The following is a 22,640-nucleotide window of genomic DNA, read 5'->3' on the forward strand; positions in this document are numbered from 1 at the left end:
CAGACGCCCGTGCGCAGGCTCGAGTGCGCAGACACCCGTGCGCAGGCGCGAGTGGGCAGACGCCCGTGCGCAGGCGCACCGACCGGGGACGAGCGGTAACGGTCCGATGGTGCCGTTGGTACCTTTTGTGGTTCCCATCGTGGGTGACAAAACCTTGCGGGTGTGGGAGCTGAGCTCTGGACCCACGGCCGAGGCCTTGTAAGTGAGCCGAGCCGGGGCGGAGGGAGGGCTGGAGGAAGCCACCTCGCGCCCCAGTAACTGGGCGCCCCGGGGTACTGCTTCAGCACCTCATCTGCCTGTGGTCTCCGCTGAGAGGAATCTTAGTTCTAGAGCCGACCTGAGCAGTCAGCTCGCCCCCACAGATTTTTGAGAGATAGTTCCCAGCAGATGGCATTGCCTCCTCATGCTTCTCGAAGCTTAGGATTTCAGAGGGAAACCTGTTCCTGAAATGAGAAGTGTTTGGAGTTGCAGGATCACCACAGTTGCCTGTGGCGAAGGGCTGGGGGAATAGAAGGGAACGGGCGGTTTGGCTTCCTGGGCGTGAAATTGCCTGCACTTACTTAGCATGGGACCACCCTACGGCATTCTCTGTTCACAGTCTTCTCCCAGTTTGGCCTTCAGTATTCGGTCCGAGTCTTCCCAAACGCAGCAGTGGCCGGTCCTGTGTTCTATGCCATTATCAAGGTTTAGTCAGCAAGGGATGCCCACAGGGCCCAAAAGGCATGCGACCAGAAGCAGCTTTTTCAGGCATCTCCAGTGAAGGTGGGTCCAAATGTGGAATTCCTCGCTCTACTGGGATGAAGTGCTGAATTTAAAACTAATAGGCCATCGGGAATTCCCTGGGGGGTCCAGTGGTTAGGACTCTGCACTTTCACTGCTGAGGGCCCGGGTTCAATCCCTGGACCAGGAACTAAGATCCTGGGGTGGGGGTGGGGGGGAAAGGCCAGCGTTTGTACAGCACTGTGGTGTACAGAATGCTCTCAGATGCACTGCTCCACTGATCCCCCAGTTCCCCAGTTCGTTCTTTCTTTTTTTTAGATGAAGAAACTCGAACTCAGGATGGTTAAGTGACTTACTTAAGGTTCATGACAGTAAATGTGGAAACTAGAGGCCAAACCCAAACTTAACTGATGTTAAACACCATGTCAGTTTATGCTGCCCCTTAATTTAAGAAATCTTCACAAGAGTCTTCCTTATATTTAATTTTATGTGGATTTTAAATCTGTGAGATTGACAAAGTGTTTTTTAAATTAATTAATTTATTTATTTTTGGCTGCGTTGGGTCTTGTTGCTGCGCGCCGGCTTTGTCTAGTTACGGCGAGCGGGGGTTGCTCTTCATTGCGGTGCGTGGGCTTCTCATCGCGATGGCTTCTCTTGTTGCGGAGCACGGGTTCTAGGCACGCGGGCTTCAGTAGTTGTGGCTCACGGGCTCTAGAGCACAGGCTCAGTAGTTGTGGCACACGGGCTTAGTTGCTCTGCAGCATGTGGGATCTTCCCGGACCAGGGATCGAACCCGTGTCCCCTGCAGTGGCAGGTGGACTCTTAACCACTGTGCCACCAGGGAAGTCCCGAGCTTGACAAACTTTTGTCAGATGTACATAAAGGAGGCTTCATCATCATCATCACTCTCAACCTGCCTATTCAGTACTCCCTTCAGATTCCAGAAAATGGTTAAAATATTCTTTAATGCATTGTAGAAACCTTATTCCATATTAACATGCCATCCAATTTTACTTCCCCAGAATTAACATTTCATCATGTGCCTCGATTCAGCCACCATTCCTTTTTCAAGGACCTTTTCAATTCCTCTGAATAAGTGAGTGAGGCTTCGATTTCCCAGACCTTTCACTTTAGAATTGTGTGTCTTCTCTGATTGGCTTCTTGCTCTGGCTACTTCCCACTGACCTTGCTGCCTATTCTCACCCATATTTCTTTACTCACTGATTTCACCTTTATTGAATCTGAGAACGCTCCTCAGATGTGACTCCAGGTACGCTACCTCCCACTTCTGTACCCTGTTTAACACCCTCTTCAATCCTGGCTGTACTCCCTGGGATTGAAATGATTTCATGTCAGACATTCTTTAATTTGCGGACCCTGCGACCATTTCACATAACCACTCAGATATTACGGATGGTCCTGGAAAGATTATGAGACAGTTACTTGGTATCAGTTGTGAGTAATGAGTTCTTTTCTTACTTTGGACATTAAGACCATTCCATAAGCTTAGGTTCTGAGATTTTCACAGTATAAAGCCCGTCACTGATAGAGTAATGAAGAAAATGTTCTACAAGTCACTATAGAGTTGAGAGGAAAGGGCATTCGTATTAGATTTCTTTATTTAATGCAGAGCCTTAGTTTACTACCCACACCCCCGAAATTGTTACCTACTTTAATTATGCGTTCTCTTTAAATTTTATTTATTTATTTATTTGGTTGCACCGGGTCTTAGTTGCAGCAGGCGGGCTCCTTAGTTGTGGCTCACGGGCTCCCCAGTTGCGGCACGTGGGCTCCCCAGTTGCAGCAGGCAGGCTCCTTTAGTTGTGGCTCGCAGGCTCCTTAACTGTGGCGTGCAAACTCTTAGTTGCAGCATGCATGTGAGACCTAGTTCCCTGACCAGGGATCGAACCCGGGCCCCCTGCATTGGGAGCACGGAGTCTTAACCACTGCACCAGCAGGGAAGTTCCAATTATGTCTTCTTTTATTCATTAGCAGGTGTACATACTTCTTATCTTTTTTCCCCTGTGTTTTTTTATAAATACAGACAAGAGAGTAACATCTTCAAATAAAATGAAGGAAAGGCCTGATGTATCTGAGTTTTTCTCAGTAGCACGAAGGGAAATGTTTGCCAGCAAGAACTGTGGCCAGGTTATCCCAGAAGTCAACTGTCTCTACTACCCAGGGGCTCAGAGCCCTTCTGAAGCTTCCTAATTGTCCAGGACAGCTCCATTATGACTCACCGTACAGGGCCTAGCCTCCCTGTTTTAAATGTTGCGACACTCAACATTTAAAAATTAGTCTTCATTTCTCCTTCCCAGCAGGCAGCTTCAGTTGGAGAAAGTAATTTCATTTTCTTACGTACTCATTCATTCACTCAGTCAACAGACCATCACTCCTCTATTATATGCCAAGATCTATGCTTGTTTCTGGTAACAAGGAAAGAATAATATATGGTTCCTTCAAGCACTTAAGGAGCTCATACACTAGTGACGGAGGAAGATGCACAAACACATCAAAAAAGAATTAACAATGCTTTGACTTTATTTGTATTAATTTGAATTTTTATGACTATATTTCTATACTACACCCTGTTCAAAATGGAAATAGACATTTAAGAAAGAACTAGTGATGTAAAAAATCCACAGTAATATGTAAGTTATTTAGAGAGCTAAGACTGGAAATATTTGCACTCTCAAAGAAGCTTGTTAATGCAGATGAACCTCTAATTCTTTTGGTTGCTTTATTTACATTTATAGAGGTATACGTATTCCCTCTTCTAACAGGGGTTAGTAACTTGGGGAGGGGGTGCTACAGATTAAGGTCCTAATTCAGTGGCAGGTCTATCTTATCTCCCCTTCAGGTCATATTCTCAAGCAGGAGCTACAGGATGAGATGACTAAAACAGTTCACTTCCTTTGCTTACCCCCAGCCCCGTAATAGGCTTCTGCTGGGCTTCCTTGGTTGCTTTCATCATCACTTTCACTACCAGAGGTCAGGGAACCTTCCGGTTAATCAGGGGCCCTGGAAATGATGCAGAAAAGTACTGACTTAAAAATAATAAATAACATTTATTTAGGGTTCACTGTGAACTCATTGCTTAAAATGTCCTACTTAATCTTCACAACCACTCTATGAAATTGGTATTGATAAATCTCAGGTATATCCAAAATAAGTCTCTATGTAGGCTTGTGATATTTTTAGGTCTTTTATGTCTTTAGGGTCGTCTCGGCACCAGACATAAGGCGGTTCGACATAATACGCTTGCCCTAAACAGCTCCAGATGCCAAGAATTGGCAAATTACTACTTTGGTTTCAATGGGTGGTCAAAAAGGATCATCAGGGTAAACTCTGTAGATTTTCTGTGACTAACCAGACTCCTTTCAACATTGAACTCCTAGACTTTAGAGAGAAGAATAGAACAGGGCTATGGGGAGGAGATGTGAGAGGCTTCCACATGGAAGTATCTGAGCATTGGCCTGCCACCTAGAATTAGTGATAATCTCAATGACTTGGATGGTGGTGTCCATAATTTTCTCCAGTATTTGTATGGTATATAATAAAAAAGTGTTGTCTATATTTAGTCATTCATTTGCAAGTCTCCCTTGACTTTGAAGGTATAGCATACCTAAACTATTACCTGGGATTGCTGGAGTTTAGTTTTTATCTCTAACACCAGAATATTTTGAAGTCTAGCCTTTAATTCAAAATCCTAACAGCTTCAGGATCTTTCTAACCTTGAAGAAAGGGAAAATGAAGATATTGTGACACCACTTCAGAAGCAATAGCCTGAAGTTCTTCTGTGCTTCAGAGGTGGCGTTGCCCTCCCACGAGTGCAGGAGTCCTGCAGCTGGCATGGCTGAGGAACCTTTGGATAAGTTGGAGGAAGGTCTGTTTTCCAGTATGTGTGTGTGGGGGGAGGTGAGGGAGTGGGATTTCTCTTTTTTCCTTTCTTTCTGAAACTCAACTTTTAGATACATCATCACCTTGGCTAAGCAGCTAAAGCCCTGGGCAGAATTTTTCTGCCTGACAATATAGGTTTTTATCTTAGGCAATACCTGACAGCACATTAAACTTTAGAATTTTAGAACTGACTGCCTGCCAAGAAGCTTAGGAGGAGGGAAAATTACTTCGTTTTTTTTTTTTTTTTTTTGGTTAATAATTTGTTTTGTGCTAAAATAATCCCTCAAATACAGATGTCTTCTGGCCTTCAGTTATCCCAACAAAATCATTGTCTAAAGATTGAAATAAACTCTTGTGTAAATGTTCAGTCCTTTGCCTCCTATAGAGGGGCCTGAGCGGAAAAAGTAAATGTAGATCCCTAGAAAGGGGATTCCGACTGGTACTGAATTTTTTCCTAGAATCCATGGCACTTGGGCTTAGGGTTTTACGTCAGAGGCAGGGCTGTTCGCGAATGGAGTGGAGGAGGCTCCACCATCCACCTGAGTGGGTGATGGTTGAGGAGAGGCCAGATCATCTGCACTACCACCAAGTCTATCTCACTGTATGAATCCAGCCCTTTACGCACAGGAGAGCAGGGTCTGTAGCAGTGTAGCCTCAGCTTGTCCATTTGAAATCTGTGAGTAACATGAGATTTGTGCCACGTTCTTGGTTTGCATTTCCCATCGAGTATTTTAGGAACTTCCAGAATAGATCTGAGCAGTAAAAATGTGCCATGCCAGGGTATACCTACAACAGAGACATTCAACAGTACCCCAGTGTTGTGCCTGCCCTTAATCACTAAGATAATGATCTAAGAATGACAGATGCATTTTTAGTTTTAAACACATAACCTAGAAATCAGTTATTCAGATAGGCATTTTAAATTCATCTGTTTTGGTTGGATTTAGGGTCATTATCATTCCTTATGAAAAGGAAGGTAACCCAGAAGCTTGCTATTCAGAAGGCTATGACAGATGCATTCCGGAAACTGCTGATTGTGGTTTTAGGTAAGACCTTTTTTTTTTCAGTACTCACTCAAAGTTCATTAAAATAAATGTCCTATGATATGTCCTTTAGTTGTAGTAAAAGTAGCTCTTATATACTTTATTTTTAACTTTTCTCTCTTTGAATATCATTCACAGGCACAGACTCAACTTCTTATATAATGATAATAACTTTTTCTTACTGATGTTCAAGTATTCACAACTTAGCTACTAGTAGCAGCTTTAAGATGACCTTTGTCCTTTCAGCATTATCCTAGAGAATTTCTTTTTTTTTTTTTCACACACACACACACACTGTATTTTATTTTTACAAGAGATAAATAGACTGACACCAAGCATTGTAAATGGATGACCACAACAAAAGCAACAATGATTGCCATTACCAAACACGAAACACACTCATACTATGTCATAATATTGACATTCAGTCCAGTAATCCTCCACTGTAACAGCTCCTTTACTTTGCAGTGAAAATTGATTTCTATATTCTTTACCTCTGAGTCCTTGTGGAATTTTTTCTTTTTAATTCAAACAGAAAGTCACAAAAATTATACTCATCCTCATCAGTTCACTCAGTGCCATGTAATTAATTTTTTTTTTCATCTTGATCTTTTGTTAGCACTTTTATGAGTTCATCAGCTTTCCATTAGAGTTCTGAAAATGCTTATTCATTCAGTTCAGCAGTACAGTTCCCAGAAACCTGTACTTGTCAGAGTCTTTTCTATGAATTCCTTGAAGATGAAACCCTTTTATAGGAACATATTTGCAAAAGCATCAGAGTACACCCAGAACTGTCTGTAACTGACAAAAGACTTAAAAATGACCACGGATAAAGATTTGATGAAAGTTCATAATAGTGCAATTGACAATGAAATTTAGTTTTTTCTGAGATATACATTTTAAAGTAATAACTAGAATTATGACTTATAACATGATACCAGAACATATAAGATTTTTAGAAATTTCACGTAATGTCTGAAACATTTATATTAACATATTTCCATACAGATAACCCAACGAAAGTTTAGTATTAGTTGTTTTGTTTGTTTGTTTTTTTATCCTGCAGGTTCTTATTAGTCATCAGTTTTATACAAATCAGTGTATACATGCCAATCCCAATCGTCCAATTCAGCACACCACCATCCCCACCCCACCGCAGTTTTTCCCCCTTGGTGTCCGTATGTCTGTTCTCTACATCTGTGTCTCAACTTCTGCCCTGCAAACCGGCTCATCTGTACCATTTTTCTAAGTTCCACATACATGCCTTAATATAGGATATTTGTTTTTCTCTTTCTGACTTACTTCACTCTGTATGACAGTCTCTAGATCCATCCACGTCTCAACAAATGACTCAATTTCGTTCCTTTTTATGGCTGAGTAATATTCCATTGTATATATGTACCACATCTTCTTTAACCATTCGTCTGTCGATGGGCATTTAGGTTGCTTCCATGTCCTGGCTACTGTAAATAGTGCGGCAATGAACATTGGGGTGCATGTGTCTTTTTGAATTATGGTTTTCTCTGGGTATATGCCCAGTAGTGGGATTGTTGGATCATATGGTAAATCTATTTTTAGTTTTTTAAGGAACCTCCATACTGTTCTCCATAGTGGCTGTATCAATTTACATTCCCACCAACAGTGCAAGAGGGTTCCCCTTTCTCCACACCCTCTCCAGCATTTGCTGTTTGTAGATTTTCTGATGATGCCCATTCTAACTGGTGTGAGGTGATACCTCATTGTAGTTTTGATTTGCAGTTCTCTAATAATTAGTGATGTTGAGCATCTTTTCATGTGCTTCTTGGCCATCTGTATGTCTTCTTTGGAGAAATGTCTATTTAGGTCTTCTGCCCATTTTTGGATTGGGTTGTTTGTTTCTTTAATATTGAGCTGAATGAGCTGTTTATATATTTTGGAGATTAATCCTTTGTCCGTTGATTCCTTTTGCAAATATCTTCTCCCATTCTGAGGGTTGTCTTTTCGTCTTGTTTATGGTTTCCTTTGCTGTGCAAAAGCTTTGAAGTTACATTAGGTCCCATTTATTAATTTTTGTTTTTATTTCCATTACTCTAGGAGGTGGATCAAAAAAGATCTTGCTGTGATTTATGTCAGAGAGTGTTCTTCCTATGTTTTCCTCTAAGAGTTTTATAGTGTCCGGTCTTACATTTAGGTCTCGAATCCATTTTGAGTTCATTTTTGTGTATGGTGTTAGGGAGTGTTCTAATTTCATTCTTTTACATGTAGCTGTCCAGTTTTCCCAGCACTACTTATTGAAGAGACTGTCTTTTCTCCATTGTATATCTTTGCCTCCTTTGTCATAGATGAGTTGACCATAGGTGCGTGGGTTTATCTCTGGGCTTTCTATCTTGTTCCATTGATCTATGTTTCTGTTTTTGTGCCAGTACCATATTGTCTTGATGACTGTAGCTTTGTAGTATAGTCTGAAGTCAGGGAGTCTGATTCCTCCAGCTCTGTTTTTTTCCCTCAAGACTGCTTTGGCTATTCGGGGTCTTTTGTGTCTCCATACAAATTTTAAGATGATTTGTTCTAGTTCTGTAAAAAATGCCATTGGTAATTTGATAGGGATTGCATTGAATCTGTAGATTGCTTTGGGTAGTATAGTCATTTTCACAATGTTGATTCTTCCAATCCAAGAACATGGTATATCTCTCCATCTGTTGGTATCATCTTTAATTTCTTTCATCAGTGTCTTATAGTTTTCTGCATACAGGTCTTTTGTCTCCCTAGGCAGGTTTATTCCTAGGTATTTTATTCTTTTTGTTGCAATGGTAAATGGGAGTGTTTCCATAATTTCTCTTTCAGATTGTTCATCATTAGTGTATAGGAATGCAAGAGATTTCTGTGCATTAATTTTGGATCCTGCAACTTTACCAAATTCATTGATTAGCTCTAGTAGTTTTCTGGTGGCATCTTTAGGATTCCCTATGTATAATATCATGCCATCTGCAAACAGTGACAGTTTTACTTCTTCTTTTCCAATTTGTATTCTTTTTATTTCTGTTTCTTCTGTGATTGCCGTGGCTAGGACTTCCAAAACTATGTTGAATAATAGTGGTGAGAGTGGACATCCTTGTCTTGTTCCTGATCTTAGAGGAAATGCTTCCAGTTTATCACCATTGAGAATGATGTTTGCCATGGGTTTGTCGTATATGGCCTTTTTTATGTTGAGGTAGGTTCCCTCTATGCCCACTTTCTGGAGAGTTTTTATCATAAATGGGTGTTGAACTTTGTCAAAAGCTTTTTCTGCATCTATTGAGATGATCATAAGTGTTTTATTCTTCAGTTTGTTAATATGGTGTATCACATTGATTGATTTGCGTATATTGAAGAATCCTTGCATCCCTGGGATAAATCCCACTTGATCGTGGTGTATGATCCTTTTAATGTGTTGTTGGATTCTGTTTGCTAGTATTTTGTTGAGGATTTTTGCATCTATATTCATCAGCGATATTGGTCTGTAATTTTCTTTTTTTGTAGTATCTTTGTCTGGTTTTGGTATCAGGGTGATGGTGGCCTCATAGAATGAGTTTGGGAGTGTTCCTTCGTCTGCAATTTTTTGGAAGAGTTTGAGAAGGATGGGTGTTACCTCTTCTCTAAATGTTTGATAGAGTTCACCTGTGAAGCCATCTGGTCCTGGACTTTTGTTTGTTGGAAGATTTTTAATCACAGTTTCAATTTCATTACTTGTGATTGGTCTGTTCATGTTTTCTGTTTCTTCCTGGTTCAGTCTTGGAAGGTTATACCTTTCTAAGAATTTGTCCATTTCTTCCAGGTTGTCCATTTTATTGGCATAGAGTTGCTTGTAGTAGTCTCTTAGGATGCTTTGTATTTCTGCGGTGTCTGTGGTAACTTCTCCTTTTTCATTTCTACTTTTATTGATTTGAGTCCTCTCCCTCTTTTTCTTGATGAGTCTGGCTAATGGCTTATCAATTTTGTTTATCTTCTCAAAAAACCAGCTTTTAGTTTTATTGATCTTTGCTATTGTTTTCTTTGTTTCTATTTCATGTATTTCCGCTCTGATCTTTATGATTTCTTTCCTTCTGCTAACTTTGGGTTTTGTTTGTTCTTCTTTCTCTAGTTCCTTTAGGTGTAAGGTTAGATTGTTTACTTGAGATTTTTCTTGTTTCTTTAGGTAGGCTTGTATAGCTATAAGCTTCCGTCTTAAAACTGCTTTTGCTGCATCCCATAGGTTTTGGATCGTCGTGTTTTCATTGTCATTTGTCTGTAGGAATTTTTTGATTCCCTCCTTGATTTCTTCAGTGATCTCTTGGTTATTTAGTAACCTCCACGAGAGGCTGTTTCATCTTCAGGAGAAGAGACTTCTCAGGAAAATCCTTTTCCAGAATTATTTTCTCTTTCAGGCCTTTCTACAGAAAACACTACTTCAGAAAACAATACAGCACAAAATGTTTCTGAAGAAATTATTTCTACAGGAAACTCTACTCTCCCAGGAGGAACCGGCCCTGGAAACACTACCCATAGGAACGTCTCCACTGCACATTCTACTGTTGCTGCAGACAACAGTATGCCAACTGTTCAACACACCAACGAAACACAATGGGAGTAGCACAACACGGGCACTGAATTATCCTCTAAGCCCACAGGCTTCACATTCCCAGGGCTCACATCCCCGGGTGATCAAGTTGAAACTCAGCTAAAGCAGCAGCTGCTGTCCCTCATCCCCAACAATGTCATGCGAAGGCTCATTTCTCATGTTATCCAGACGTTGAAAATAGACTGCTCGGAGACCCACGTGCAGCTGGCCTGTGCCAACCTCATCTCTAGAACAGGCCTCCTGATGAAGCTTCTCAGCAAGCAGCAAGAAGTAAAGGTGTCCAAAGCGGAATGGGATACGGACCAGTGGAAAAGTGACAACTCTGTCAGTGAGAGCACAGAAGCCCAGAGTGAGCAGAAAGAGCAGGAGTCAAGTGAGGTGAGGAGAATCCCTGAAACATGGGACCTGGACTTTTACTCAGTTTAGGACATGCCATGAACGTGCCCAGGCAGGAATACCACGGGCTCCTAGTCTGTATCGTATCTTCAGCCGTGAAACTGGCTAAGACAGTGATCTCCCACTTGGCTCATTTAGAGAGTGTGCCACTATTCCTAGGGTAGACGAGAAGAGGACATAACACAAGACAACTAAATTGTAGATAAATAAATTGTAGAAGAAAAGGCTAATGATAAGATTAATAACATTAAATTTAGCTTGTTCTTATAGAAGCTACTCGCCTGAAAGGATTGGGTTTTATAGTAGTTTAAGAATAGTTAGCTATTGTTTAGAATAGGTTTAAGAAGAGTTAGCTTTCATCCCTTGTATCTCCTTGTTTTTAAAAAATTGTCATTTATTTTTTTAGCTCACAAAAGAAGTTCCAGGATGTGGCTGTAACAACAAACTCATCTTGGCAATATCTGTAACTGTAGTAGTGACGATTTTGGTTACAATTCTCTGTCTCATTGAGGAAAGGACAATAATTCCTTCAGATTCAGAACCCACAAACTGAGAATCAAAGCCACGTTTCCACCTACTACTACTTGATTCTTCTCTTTAGTCATGAGGACTGAGATACACTATGTTCTTTTACTGAAAAGTATATTCCCAGGATTTTTTGTTTCCTTTTTTCTTTTTTGGCTGCGTTGGGTCTTCATTGCGGTGCACGGGCTTCTCATTGCGGTGGCTTCTTTTGTTGTGGAGTACGGGCTCTAGACGCGCGGGCTCAGGAGTTGTGGCGCACGGACTTAGTTGCTCCACAGCATGTGGGACTTTCCGAGACCAGGGATGGGACCCGTGTCCCCTGCACTGGCAGGCAGATTCTTAACCACTGAACCACCAGGGAAGTCCCAATTCCAGTATTCTTAATCGTTTGTGTAGATCCATATTCCAAACAAGTGTCATTTTCCTTCTGCTTAAAAATACTTCTTTTACCATTTCTTATAGTGAAAGTCTACTAGTAATGAATTCTTTCAGCTTTTGTATGTCTGAGATAGCCTTCATTTTGCTTTTGTTTGGACAGATCTGGGTATAGAATTCTAGCTTGATACAATTCAATGCAGTACTTTAAAGGTGTTATTCCACTGAGTTCTCCTTTACATTGTTTCCAACAAGAATTCTGATGTCATTGTTATCTTTGTTCCTCTCTACGTAGTGTATAGGTTTTTCCTCTGGCTGCTTTAAAATTTTTCTCTTTATTGCTGGTTTTGAGCAATTTGATTATTTTTTGTGCCTTGGTGTAGTTTTGTCCATGTTTCTTATGCTTAAAGTTCATTGATCTTCTTGACTTTGTGGGTTTATAGTGTTTACCAATTTGGAAAAGTGTTGGCTATTATTTCTTCAAATTTTTGTATTTCTCCTCTCCTTCATGGACTCTAAGTACCCATGTATTAGGCCACTTGAAGTTGTTGCACAACTCACTGATGCTCTATTCATTTTTGTTGTTGTTTTGTTTTGTTACTCTTTTTGTTTCATTTTGGATGGTTTCTGTTACTATGCCTTAATGTTCACTGACCCTTTCTTCTGCAGTGTCTAATCTGCCATTAACCTTGTTCAGTGTCTTTTTCATTTAGACATTGTTTTTAATCTCTAGAAGCGCAATTTGGGTCTGTTTTACATTTTCCATGCCTATACTTAACATTTTCAGTGTTTATTCTGGGTTTTTTAACATATGAAATACAGTTGTAATAACTTTTCTTCATGTGTAATAACTTTTTAAATGTTCTTTTCTGCCAATTCTAACATCTGTATGGATTATGGGTTAGTTTTGATTGATTGCCTTTTCTCCTCAGTATGGGTCATATTTTCCTACTTCTTTGCATGCTTGGCAATTTTTCATATGATCCCAGATATTGTGAGGTTTAGTTTATTGTGTGATATATATATATATATATATTCCTGTAAAATGCTTGGGCTTTGTTTTGGGTGAAATTAAGTTACTCAGAACAATTTTATTCTTTTAGGTCTAGTGCGTAAGATTCGTTGGGTAGGAGTCCAAGTAGCCTTTAGTCTGGAGCTCACTATATGCAACTACGGAGACAAGTCCTTTCTGAGTATCATGAGGTTTTGCAGTCTGACTTGTAGGAACAGGTACTATTCCTACAACCCCGTGTGATATCCAGTTATTCTTATTATTAATCCTTTCATGTGGTTCTTTTCCTGGCATCAGGGAATTCCTCACACAAATGTACTGACCAATACTTTGTTGAATTCTCAAGAGATCCCTCTGCATATCTCCAGAGTTCTTTGTCTGTGCACTTCTTTTCTCTGTGATGCTCTGCTTTGTGAACTCTAGTTACGTTGGTTTTCCCAGACTCTCAGCTCCATTTCCTCAGTCAGGGAGTCCACCAGTCTCTGCCTGGACTTCTCTTCCCTTTACCATGACCTGGAAACTCTCTCAGAGAAGTAAGGTAGGGCAATTAGAGGGATCACTTCATTTATTTCCCATCTCCTGGAGATCACTGAACTTTATTGCCTGAGGTCCAGTTTCTTGAAAACTGTTGTTTCATATGTCCTGTCTGATGTTTTCATTGTTTCAGGTGAGAGGTCAAATTGGTCCTTGTTACTTCATCTTGGCCAGAAGCCAATAACATAGTTTAAGTCTGTTTTGTTTTGATACAGGGTCCAGTTAAAGATTAGGCATTGCATGTCATGTCTTTGTTTCCTTTAATCTAGAATATTTCCCTACTATTTTTTTTGATGTTTTATGACATTGGCATTTTTGAAGAGTCTAAGCCAGTTGTCTTGTAAATTGCCCCACAATCTGGATTTGTCTGTTTCCTCATTAGATTCAAAGTAAACATTTTGGGGAAGAATACTATATAGGTGATGTATTCTTCATACTTCATCACTTCAGGTGGCCCAGTGCTAAGTTTGATCACTTGACTAAGGTGGTATGTTGCATATCTCTCCATTGTAAAGTTATTTTTCCCCTTGGTAATTGATAAATAATATGTGGGGTGATACGTTGGGATCAGTGAAGATCCTACTTTCAAACAACTCTTCACCCAACTGTGCATCAATGATAATCCTTGTCTGAATCGATTATTACATTGATAGTTGCAAAATGACACTTTCCTAATTCTGTCATTCCTTTTGCATTTATTAGCTGACATTATTCTATAAAGAAGAGCCCCCCCACTTTTCATTTTGAGTATCATTATGAACTCATGTGCTTTTTTAAAAATTAACTATGTTATACCTTATTATAATGATAATGTTATTCTTTGGAATGTTCCTTTTGTCCAGATTTGGCCAATGCGATCTCTGTTATTGTTTAACCACACGATGCTTTTTTCTTACTAGAATGATTTCTAATATATTACTACTCACAAATAGGAACTGAGAAAAGGACTCCAGAAGGTGCGGTCTTATTCAGACTCTTCTTAGAAGTCCGCCTTCTTCCTGTGTACTCTCAACCCCAAGTGAGGCTTTCGGGTTGGAAGGAGATACTTCTGAATTAAACTACAGATCAATGTCACCCAATTCTAATCCCTATTCCCTTTTTTCTAGGCATACCATACCTGCTGCCATCCTAATCCTTCTGCTGGGCACCTCTCTTCCCCTCTTTGTTTATTTACAACAGTCAAGAGCAGCAGTTGGCCAACCGGCCGCTATCCAGTTCTCCAGTCCATATGCCCCAAGAACTCCTTTTTGCACTGGTCTGTGGTGGCCTTGGCCTACCTCTTCTACCTACTCAAGTAACTCTTTTACCACGAATTTAATTACCTGTGTTTCCCTTTATAGGGTCTTACCTAGCCGTATGGCCTGCTGCCTCTGCCAATTTAAAAACACTATTGAGGTTGTCTGTAAGACAGTCAAGCTGCGTTGTGACAGTGAATGCCTGACAGACGTCACACGTTGTGGTGAGTCTCAATTGCGGGATAATAAATTTTTAAATTTTAATTTAATTTTTTAATAATTTTTATTTTTAATCAGTGATGATAAATTTTCAAATTAATGATGTAATTGCATTATTTTAATTCATTCATTCAGCGTTCGAGCTCCCTACGTTTCTAAGAACTACCCCCTTGCTAAAAATCAGATTCTTGGTTACATTATTAAGCTAATAAGCGCTCAGGTACATAGTTAGCTTAATAATGTAACCGATCCGCATACATAAAGGAACGAGAGAAAGGCATGGAAGGGGGAAGGGAATTAACATTAATGGCCACCTATCCTATGCTGTGCTCTCTGCAAATGAGAACTTATTCGTAGAGTGCGTCACAGTTTGTAAACTGATCTTATATACATTAGGTCTCAACTACCCTTTGTCTTCTAGGACAGGTGTAAATATATTTTTGTTTCTTTTATTTGTTTCTGCAATTTTATAAAGAGTACAAGTGATGCTGTTTTATGTCCTATTGGGAGCCTGAGAGTTTCTGGTTCCATAACCAGAAGCTGCTACCTAGCCCTTCTAATGGATGGGAGAGCTAGTTTATTCTTAGACTGTCCAGCTCTGAACTTGCTCTGAATCTCAAGCTTTTCTATCCACAAAACACTCAGGGGCTTTCAACTATTTTTCTATATATTAGATTTATTGGCACTAACTTGATGACTTCCAAAACGTGCTTTCCTGCCCAGGTAGCTTGAATACAGGTCTCTTTCAGTGATCTAGAGCACGTCATATATAATAACACTTTGCTACTTCTATAAAGACAATATTGCTGATTTTTCAACACAATTTTTTTTTTTATTGGCCGTGCCACACAGCTTGTGGGATCTTAGTTCCCCAACCAGGGATTGACCGCGGGCCACAGCAGGGAAAGTGCTGGGTCCTAACCACTAGACCACCAGGGAACTGCCCCAAACAATTTTTTTACTAATTATATTACTCCCTTCTCGCCCAGAAGTGTGCAGAAAAGGCATTTTTCATCTCCTTTTACAGGCGAGGAAAAACAAAATCAGAGGTGTTAAGTGCTATGACCCTAGTGCCCCGATCTCCTGTCCCCTTTTTGGGGCTCTCTGCAAGCCCATGCTCCTCCTTTCTCATGACCCTTCCCTCCTCCTTTGACCCTGACCAAAAATACTTTTAATCCTTTTGGAAGAGAAGCCCAGCTACACAATGGTACACATTACCTTCACACAGTTATAAGCTTTGGATGGTTCCCCAAGTAAAGCTGGAAATATTAGAAGTAAAATGAAATGAAAGCAAAGTAGCCATCTGACACAAGTTGCTTTCTCCCTTCTGCATTTTAGGACCTCAAGTATTATTCCATTGATTTGTTGAACATTCCACGTTGACAAACAATCTGGCAACTCGTAACATATACCCTAGATCCCTGCCCAAATTTTAGCAAAGAGCCACGGCGGACATAGTGTTTTTTTCTGTATAGAGCCTTCTGTTATGGCGGCTGGGATATATGGAAGCAGGGACTGAGCAAAGGACTCGGTGGGTGGGTGGAGAAGAGAATGTCCAGGTGACCACCTGTTAGCGGCGGTTGTTGTCGTGGACATCTGTGATAGTAGCAAGAACTCAAGCACACTGAAGAGGTGGAGAGAGGAAGCCTCACACTCCTCTGCCTCTGAGGCAGGACAGGATGGGGTATGTGAATGTGAGGAGTCACAGTAGATCTGCAGAGAGTCCAGCTGAGATGGGGAGTATTTGTCCTCCAGCCTTGGCTTTTCTTGAGTACTGGCCCCTGGGAACCAGTGGAGTAATCCTGAATATAGTTACTATATTTCACGCTACAGAATTTTCTGAGTAGATAGCCACTTTTTCAAGAGATACCTTTTTCACATTTTGTTGTTGCCAGTCATAGGCTTAAGTGTGGGTTTCTTTTTCTCCTAAGTGGCACTCAAACGTTGACTGATTCCTAATTTATTTGGCTGTGGCCTGACAAAAAGCTGTCCCATCAGTCTTCAATGATCAAAAACAGTCTCCTCTTTTTTGAGAGATGAAGAAACATCTCTAGGGAATGCAGAAGGATCGTTGATGAAGGTGTTACAAGCGTGGAAGAAGAACAACAGCCCCGAGCTGACTATTGAGTCAGAGAGGGCATCCTCAGATAAAAGTGCTATCAGCTTGTCAGGCTTCATGAATGAGCAGCTGGACTTTAATAAAAACAGTGATATTATCAGGGCACGAATTTACATACTGCCTTATATCTCAGAGGGAAATCTAGGAGATGTGGAATCAACATTATTACCATTCCTTCAAGTTCTTTTTTCAAATACACAAGATGGAGATACGCCGCTGGGCCTTTTGAAAAACAATACAAGGAGCCCTTCTGTTAAACGTGTACGCAACAATTCAACTAATAAAAATAGATGGAGGAAACTCCATTTTCTGGAAAATTTGTTAGATGCAGAAACTCAAGAAAAAATGGATGAGGTGAAAAAGGAAGAAAAACCTGCCACGCGTACGCGTTCCAACCTTTTAAGTGCCATGTATAAACGCTACATCTTTCAAAAGAAGTTGGAAACTGCCCAACCACAGAAAGACAGCCTAGCAAAGACTAAGAGTACAGAGGAAAAGCTGCTGAGAATGAACAGGGTCCTCAAGGGCCCGAGGGGCCTACAGAAAATGCACCTCCAAGCAGTGGGAGATGAGAGCGTCTGGGGGAAACAGAATGCCCAGCCATCTGTGGCGAGCACTGCCGAAGAAAGAAGGCTCAGGAGGCCATCCCCAAGAAAGCTGAATCAGCTACTCATGGTGCAGAGGCCCAGGAAGCTGGTGGGAAAGTCCTCCAATGCAGAGTCTTCATTCATAAAGGAACACAAGGCAGCAGGTTCCTCTACCCTGAAACAGTACTTCAAGGGCAGGCCTTCTGCCTCCATCCCTCCAAAATCCCCACCTGAGGTTAAAAGCAAATCAAAAGACTTATCCAACACTATACTTGTTTTAGAAGATGCAAAGGCTAGACTTAGAAATATTAAGGATTTTGAACTAATCTCACATTCTGGGAAAAAATACATCTTCCATAAAATTAGGACTCATCGGGTCCACAGAAAACCCAAAGTCAAAAGGAGTCGAAAGTTCAGAAAGAAAATTTCACCCAATAGAGTGATGCTTGCAAGCCCTCCGTTCTCTGTAGGGAGGAGTCTCATAAATTCCCCTCCACGAGAGGCTGTTTCATCTTCACGAGAAGTGACTTCTCAGGAAAATCCTTTTCCAGAATTATTTTCTCTTTCAGACCCTTCCATAGAAAACACTACTTCAGAAAACAATACTGCACAAAATGTTTCTGAAAAAATTATTTCTACAGGAAACTCTAGTCTGCCAGGAGGAACCAGCCCTGGAAACACTACCCATAGGAATGTCTCCACTGCACATTCTACTGTCGCTGCAGACAACAGTATGCCAACTGTTCAACACACCAACGAAACACAATGGGAGTAGCACAACACGGGCACTGAATTATCCTCTAAGCCCACAGGCTTCACTTTCCTAGGGTTCACATCCCCGGGTGATCAAGTTGAAACTCAGCTAAAGCAGCAGCTACGGTCCCTCATCCCCAACAATGACATGCGAAGGCTCATTTCTCATATTATCCAGACTCTGAAAATAGACTGCTCGGAGACCCACGTGCAGCTGGCCTGTGCCAACCTCATCTCTAGAACAGGCCTCCTGATGAAGCTTCTCAGCAAGCAGCAAGAAGTAAAGGTGTCCAAAGCGGAATGGGATACGGACCAGTGGAAAAGTGACAACTCTATCAGTGAGAGCACAGAAGCCCAGAGTGAGCAGAAAGAGCAGGAGTCAAGTGAGGTGAGGAGAACCCCTGAAACATGGGACCTGGACTTTTACTCAGTTTAGGACATGCCATGAACGTGCCCAAGCAGGAGTACCACGGGCTCCTAGTCCGTATCTTATCTTCAGCCATGAAACTGGCTAAGACAGTGATCTCCCACTTTGCTCATTTAGAGAGTGTGCCACTATTCCTAGGGTAGACGAGAAAAGGACATAACACAAGACAAATTGTAGATAAATAAATTGTAGAAGAAAAGGCTAATGATAAGATTAATAACATTAAATTTAGCTTGTTCTTATAGAAGCTACTCGCCTGAAAGGATTGGGTTTTATAGTAGTTTAAGAATAGTTAGCTATTGTTTAGAATAGGTTTAAGAAGAGTTAGCTTTCATCCCTTGTATCTCCTTGTTTTTAAAAAATTGTTATTTATTTTTTTAGCTCACAAAAGAAGTTCCAGGATGTGGCTGTAACAACAAACTCATCTTGGCAATATCTGTAACTGTAGTAGTGACGATTTTGGTTACAATTCTCTGTCTCATTGAGGTAAGGACAATAATTCTTTCAGATTCAGAACCCACAAACTGAGAATCAAAGCCACTTTTCCACCTACTACTACTTGATACTTCTCTTTAGTCATGAGGACTGAGATACAATTTGTTCTTTTACTGAAAATTATATCCCCAGGATTTTTTGTTTCTTTTCTTTTTTTCGGTGCGTTGGGTCTTCATTGCGGTGCGCGGGCTTCTCATTGCGTTGGCTTCTCTTGTTGTGGAGTACGGGCTCTAGGCGCGTGGTCTCAGGAGTTGTGGCGAACGGACTTAGTTGCTCCGCAGCATGTGGGACCTTCCCAGACAAAGGATCGAACCCGTGTCCCCTGCACTGGCAGGCGGATTCTTAACCATTGTGCCCCCAGGGAAGTCCCCACCGGATTTTTTAAAGGAACTCCACTGCCAGGAGATCTCTACGGAATTGGATCCGTGATAACAAGCCATTGGACTATTTTGACAAGTTAAGTTTATAAGAAGGCCAGAGTTGACATGATAGTAAAATTTCTTCAACTCAAAAAACTATGCTGACTTGATGTACTCACCTGTCACTCTCAGTCTACTGTTGATTTCTTTCCTTGTTGGCTGAAGTGAGGAGAGGTATACGATCTCCATACTCATGGAGCTATCAGTCACCCTGGGAGGGCTAAAAGGACATGCCTAAAAGATAAAAGTATGATCTCGTCAATTCCTTAGGTTTACTTAGCAGCTTTCTTCTCCAGTGTATTAGGAATTGTGTAGATAGGTTCCATTAAAACACTGCAAGTAAAATCCTGCCGCAGGCTACCCTAAAGTATGTCATATTTATAGTAGCCTATTCCTGGAGCTAGCCTGTTTACCTTTTGGTCAGTTACCTAATGGTTTGTTACTTTTCCCAACAGGCAGTGGCTAACATTAAAAGAGTGATTTTAATAAGCTGGCAACCTTGATGCTACCCTACCAGTCCCACCTGCTTTATTTACCTTTTCTCTTGCTATGGCAGCCCTCCATTGCAGCCAGAGCAGCTCCTCCCTGTACGCTGGTTACACCACGTCCGTGCCTGCTGTTGTCTGTGCCTTTGCCCGTCTAAGATTCCCTGATGTTGCTTTGCTGTGGAAGTCCTATGAACCTCTCAAAAGCCAGCTCAAGTTCAGATATCTTTCTTCGTAAAGCCTTCCCTGCATACTCCAGCCCTCCTGATCCTAGTCCTGTGAGGTTTGTCACCATTTCTTAGGGGCCATAGCAAAGCAGTCGCCTCCCCTCAGAGCTCACAAAAGTGGGAAGCAGTTTTTAAAAAGGCAGCCCCCCAAGAGAGAAACACCAAGGTTAGCACATCATGGCGCTGAGCAGAGATGTGTAAGGACCAATGGCTTCCTGGCCTATCAGACTTGAATAAAACCTGACATGATGTACTAACTTCTAAAGAGAAATGTGTCTATCTGCAGGAGGGTTGGTCAGTAGTGAAAGCATAGAAAAGGTGAGGAGAGACCAACATGGGCAGCGCCCATCCTCACATTTCCCGGGAGTAGAGATGGCACCTTAGGCAGCAGAACTGAAGAGTCAGGCCCACTAGCCAGGCTGTGCCTGTTGAGCTGGATGGATCCACTGCCTCAGGCCTTCCCATTAAATTCTGGATTCAGCTGATTCCTTTTCTAATTCTGTTCTCACCAAGTAGCCTTCGATTGTGTGATTGTGCTTTAGTGTGCCACGGAGGCCTGTCTCCACAGAAGGTAATTCTCTGATTGTGTAGACACGGATGCCCTGTGTGTAGAACAGATGTATTTCTCATTGTCAAGTAATAATTTGGCATTCTGATTTTTGATCAATCCTGTGCTATTGATAAAGTGAGACTGCCACAACAGGAAGACCTGAGTTCTCTGTTGGTGAGGAAGCGTATGATTTCTGAGCCTAGGAGGCTGGGGACTAGCATGGGGTCAGCTTGCTAGTCATTGGCCATTGCCCAGACTGTCCCCTCTACATCTCCAGGTGGCATGTGGCCTTTTGCTTTTTTAGAATTTCTGTAAAGTCCCCTTTTTATTGTTTCGAACTTCTATGGAGTTTAACCTTGAATTTGTTTTCTTTTGTTTTGGCCTGTGGGATCTTAGTTCGCCAAGTAGCGATTGCACCTGTACCCTCGGCAGTGAAAGCGAGCAGTCCTAACCGTTATTTCCTTTCCCCACTTATATGATAAGCTCTTTGAGGACAGGGGCCATGCAGTGTTCTTCCTATGGTAGACACTACTGGTGTTCGACGGAAGAGAGATGAGGCGTTATGTCCATTCCACAGTGAGGAATCATGCAACCGAATATTTATTTGAAGTAGCATCGAGTCCAGCAATAGACCATGTGTTCTTAAGACTTTTGAAATGTCATGTTTTAATATTCCAGTCAGTGGGAGAAAATGAATAAATGGTGATAGACTAGCTGCCTAACTATTTGGGGGGTAAAGAATAGCAGATCCCCATTTTTCATTTTAAATAAACATATTTCCATAAATGTGAAAAAAGACCACATAAAGGTATTAGAAGAAAATAAAAGCAATATTTTTATAATCTTTTTGTGGGAAAGAGCCTTCAGAGCCTGATGCCACAAGCAGAGCCTTTGATATATTCCACCATCTTGTCTGTGACACCCGCTTAGCACTGATTCATGCCAAGCGTAAGATGAAGAGTTATCCATATATTGTCAGATTTAATGCCCACAGTCCTGTGAGGATATTACTATCCCTCCTTCATAGATGAAGGAGATCAATGTAAGGCCCCAGTGGCCAAACCAAAAGCAGAAGCCAGTTTCACCCGACTGCAAAGCTTGTGCTCCCCACTCCACTCTTTTGTCTTGTCTCCTTAGAGACAAAAACACTGGAAAGATTCGAAACACTGGAATTCAATGAAAGCCAGTATTTCTTTACTGTAAAGAGTTTTTTGTTTGTTTGTTTGTTTGCGGGTGGCGGGGTTTGGCCATGCTGTGCAGCTTGCGGGATCTTAGTTCCCTGACCAGGGATTGAAACTCGGGCCGCAGCAGTAAAAGCGCCAAGCCCTAACCACTGGACCACCAGGGAACTCCCAAGAGTTTTATAAGTCAACAAGAAGAAGACAAACAGTCCAGGGAAAAAGGGGACAAGGGCTGTTCAGAGTAGCAGGTGTGTTGACAGTCTGCCACCATATCTGCCCGTCCTCTCCTCATGGCTCATGTGGGGTGGATTTTGTTAGCCAGGCCTTTGTCACCTCATGACGTACAAATAATCTCTAAAATTTTCTTCAAGTACTTTTATAATCCGTCTAGAATTTGTTGTATTTGTTTTTTAGTGTGGTTGAGGTAGAGGATCTAACTTTTCCCTCCTACATGAAGATCTAATTGTTTTCAAATCTTTCACTGAATGGTTTATTCTTTCTTCCCTGGTCTAATATACTATCTTCATCTGGACTCTATTCTGTGATCCAGTTATCTTGTCCTGTACCAGTACCAATATCACACTGCTTAATTCCAGTTGCTCTATAACATATTTTATATCTGGTAGGGCAAGTTCCTACTCTTTGACCTTCTTTTTCATGCATTTCATAACTATTCTTAAATATATTCTCTACCAAATGTCAGCTGGCCAGGTTTTATTTTAAAATTATTCTGGATATAAATGGATTGCCGTGAATTTGTAGGTTAATTTGAGGAGAAATGACCTCTTTACAACATTCTAGGAGGATGGTATCTCATGCCATGTAAGTACTTCTTCTTAATGTCCTTCAGAAAAGTTTTAAT

The 22,640-nt window shown here is 41.2% G+C and overlaps 1 protein-coding gene across 1 annotated transcript in view; it reads left to right on the forward strand.

Moving 5' to 3' along the window:
- Positions 1–66: 66 nt before the first annotated feature.
- Positions 67–22,640, forward strand: part of LOC132355461 (leucine-rich repeat-containing protein 37A3-like) — a 29,745-nt gene continuing 7,171 nt past the window's right edge. The window contains 5 exon segments of the mRNA XM_059907826.1: positions 67–198; positions 5,568–5,666; positions 14,422–14,540; positions 16,572–18,382; positions 18,803–18,907. Of these exon segments, the coding sequence (XP_059763809.1) occupies positions 107–198; positions 5,568–5,666; positions 14,422–14,540; positions 16,572–18,382; positions 18,803–18,907 (2,226 nt within the window). The 5' untranslated portion in view covers positions 67–106.

The sequence above is a fragment of the Balaenoptera ricei genome, chromosome 20, assembly GCF_028023285.1.
Source record: "Balaenoptera ricei isolate mBalRic1 chromosome 20, mBalRic1.hap2, whole genome shotgun sequence".
NCBI lineage: Eukaryota > Metazoa > Chordata > Mammalia > Artiodactyla > Balaenopteridae > Balaenoptera > Balaenoptera ricei.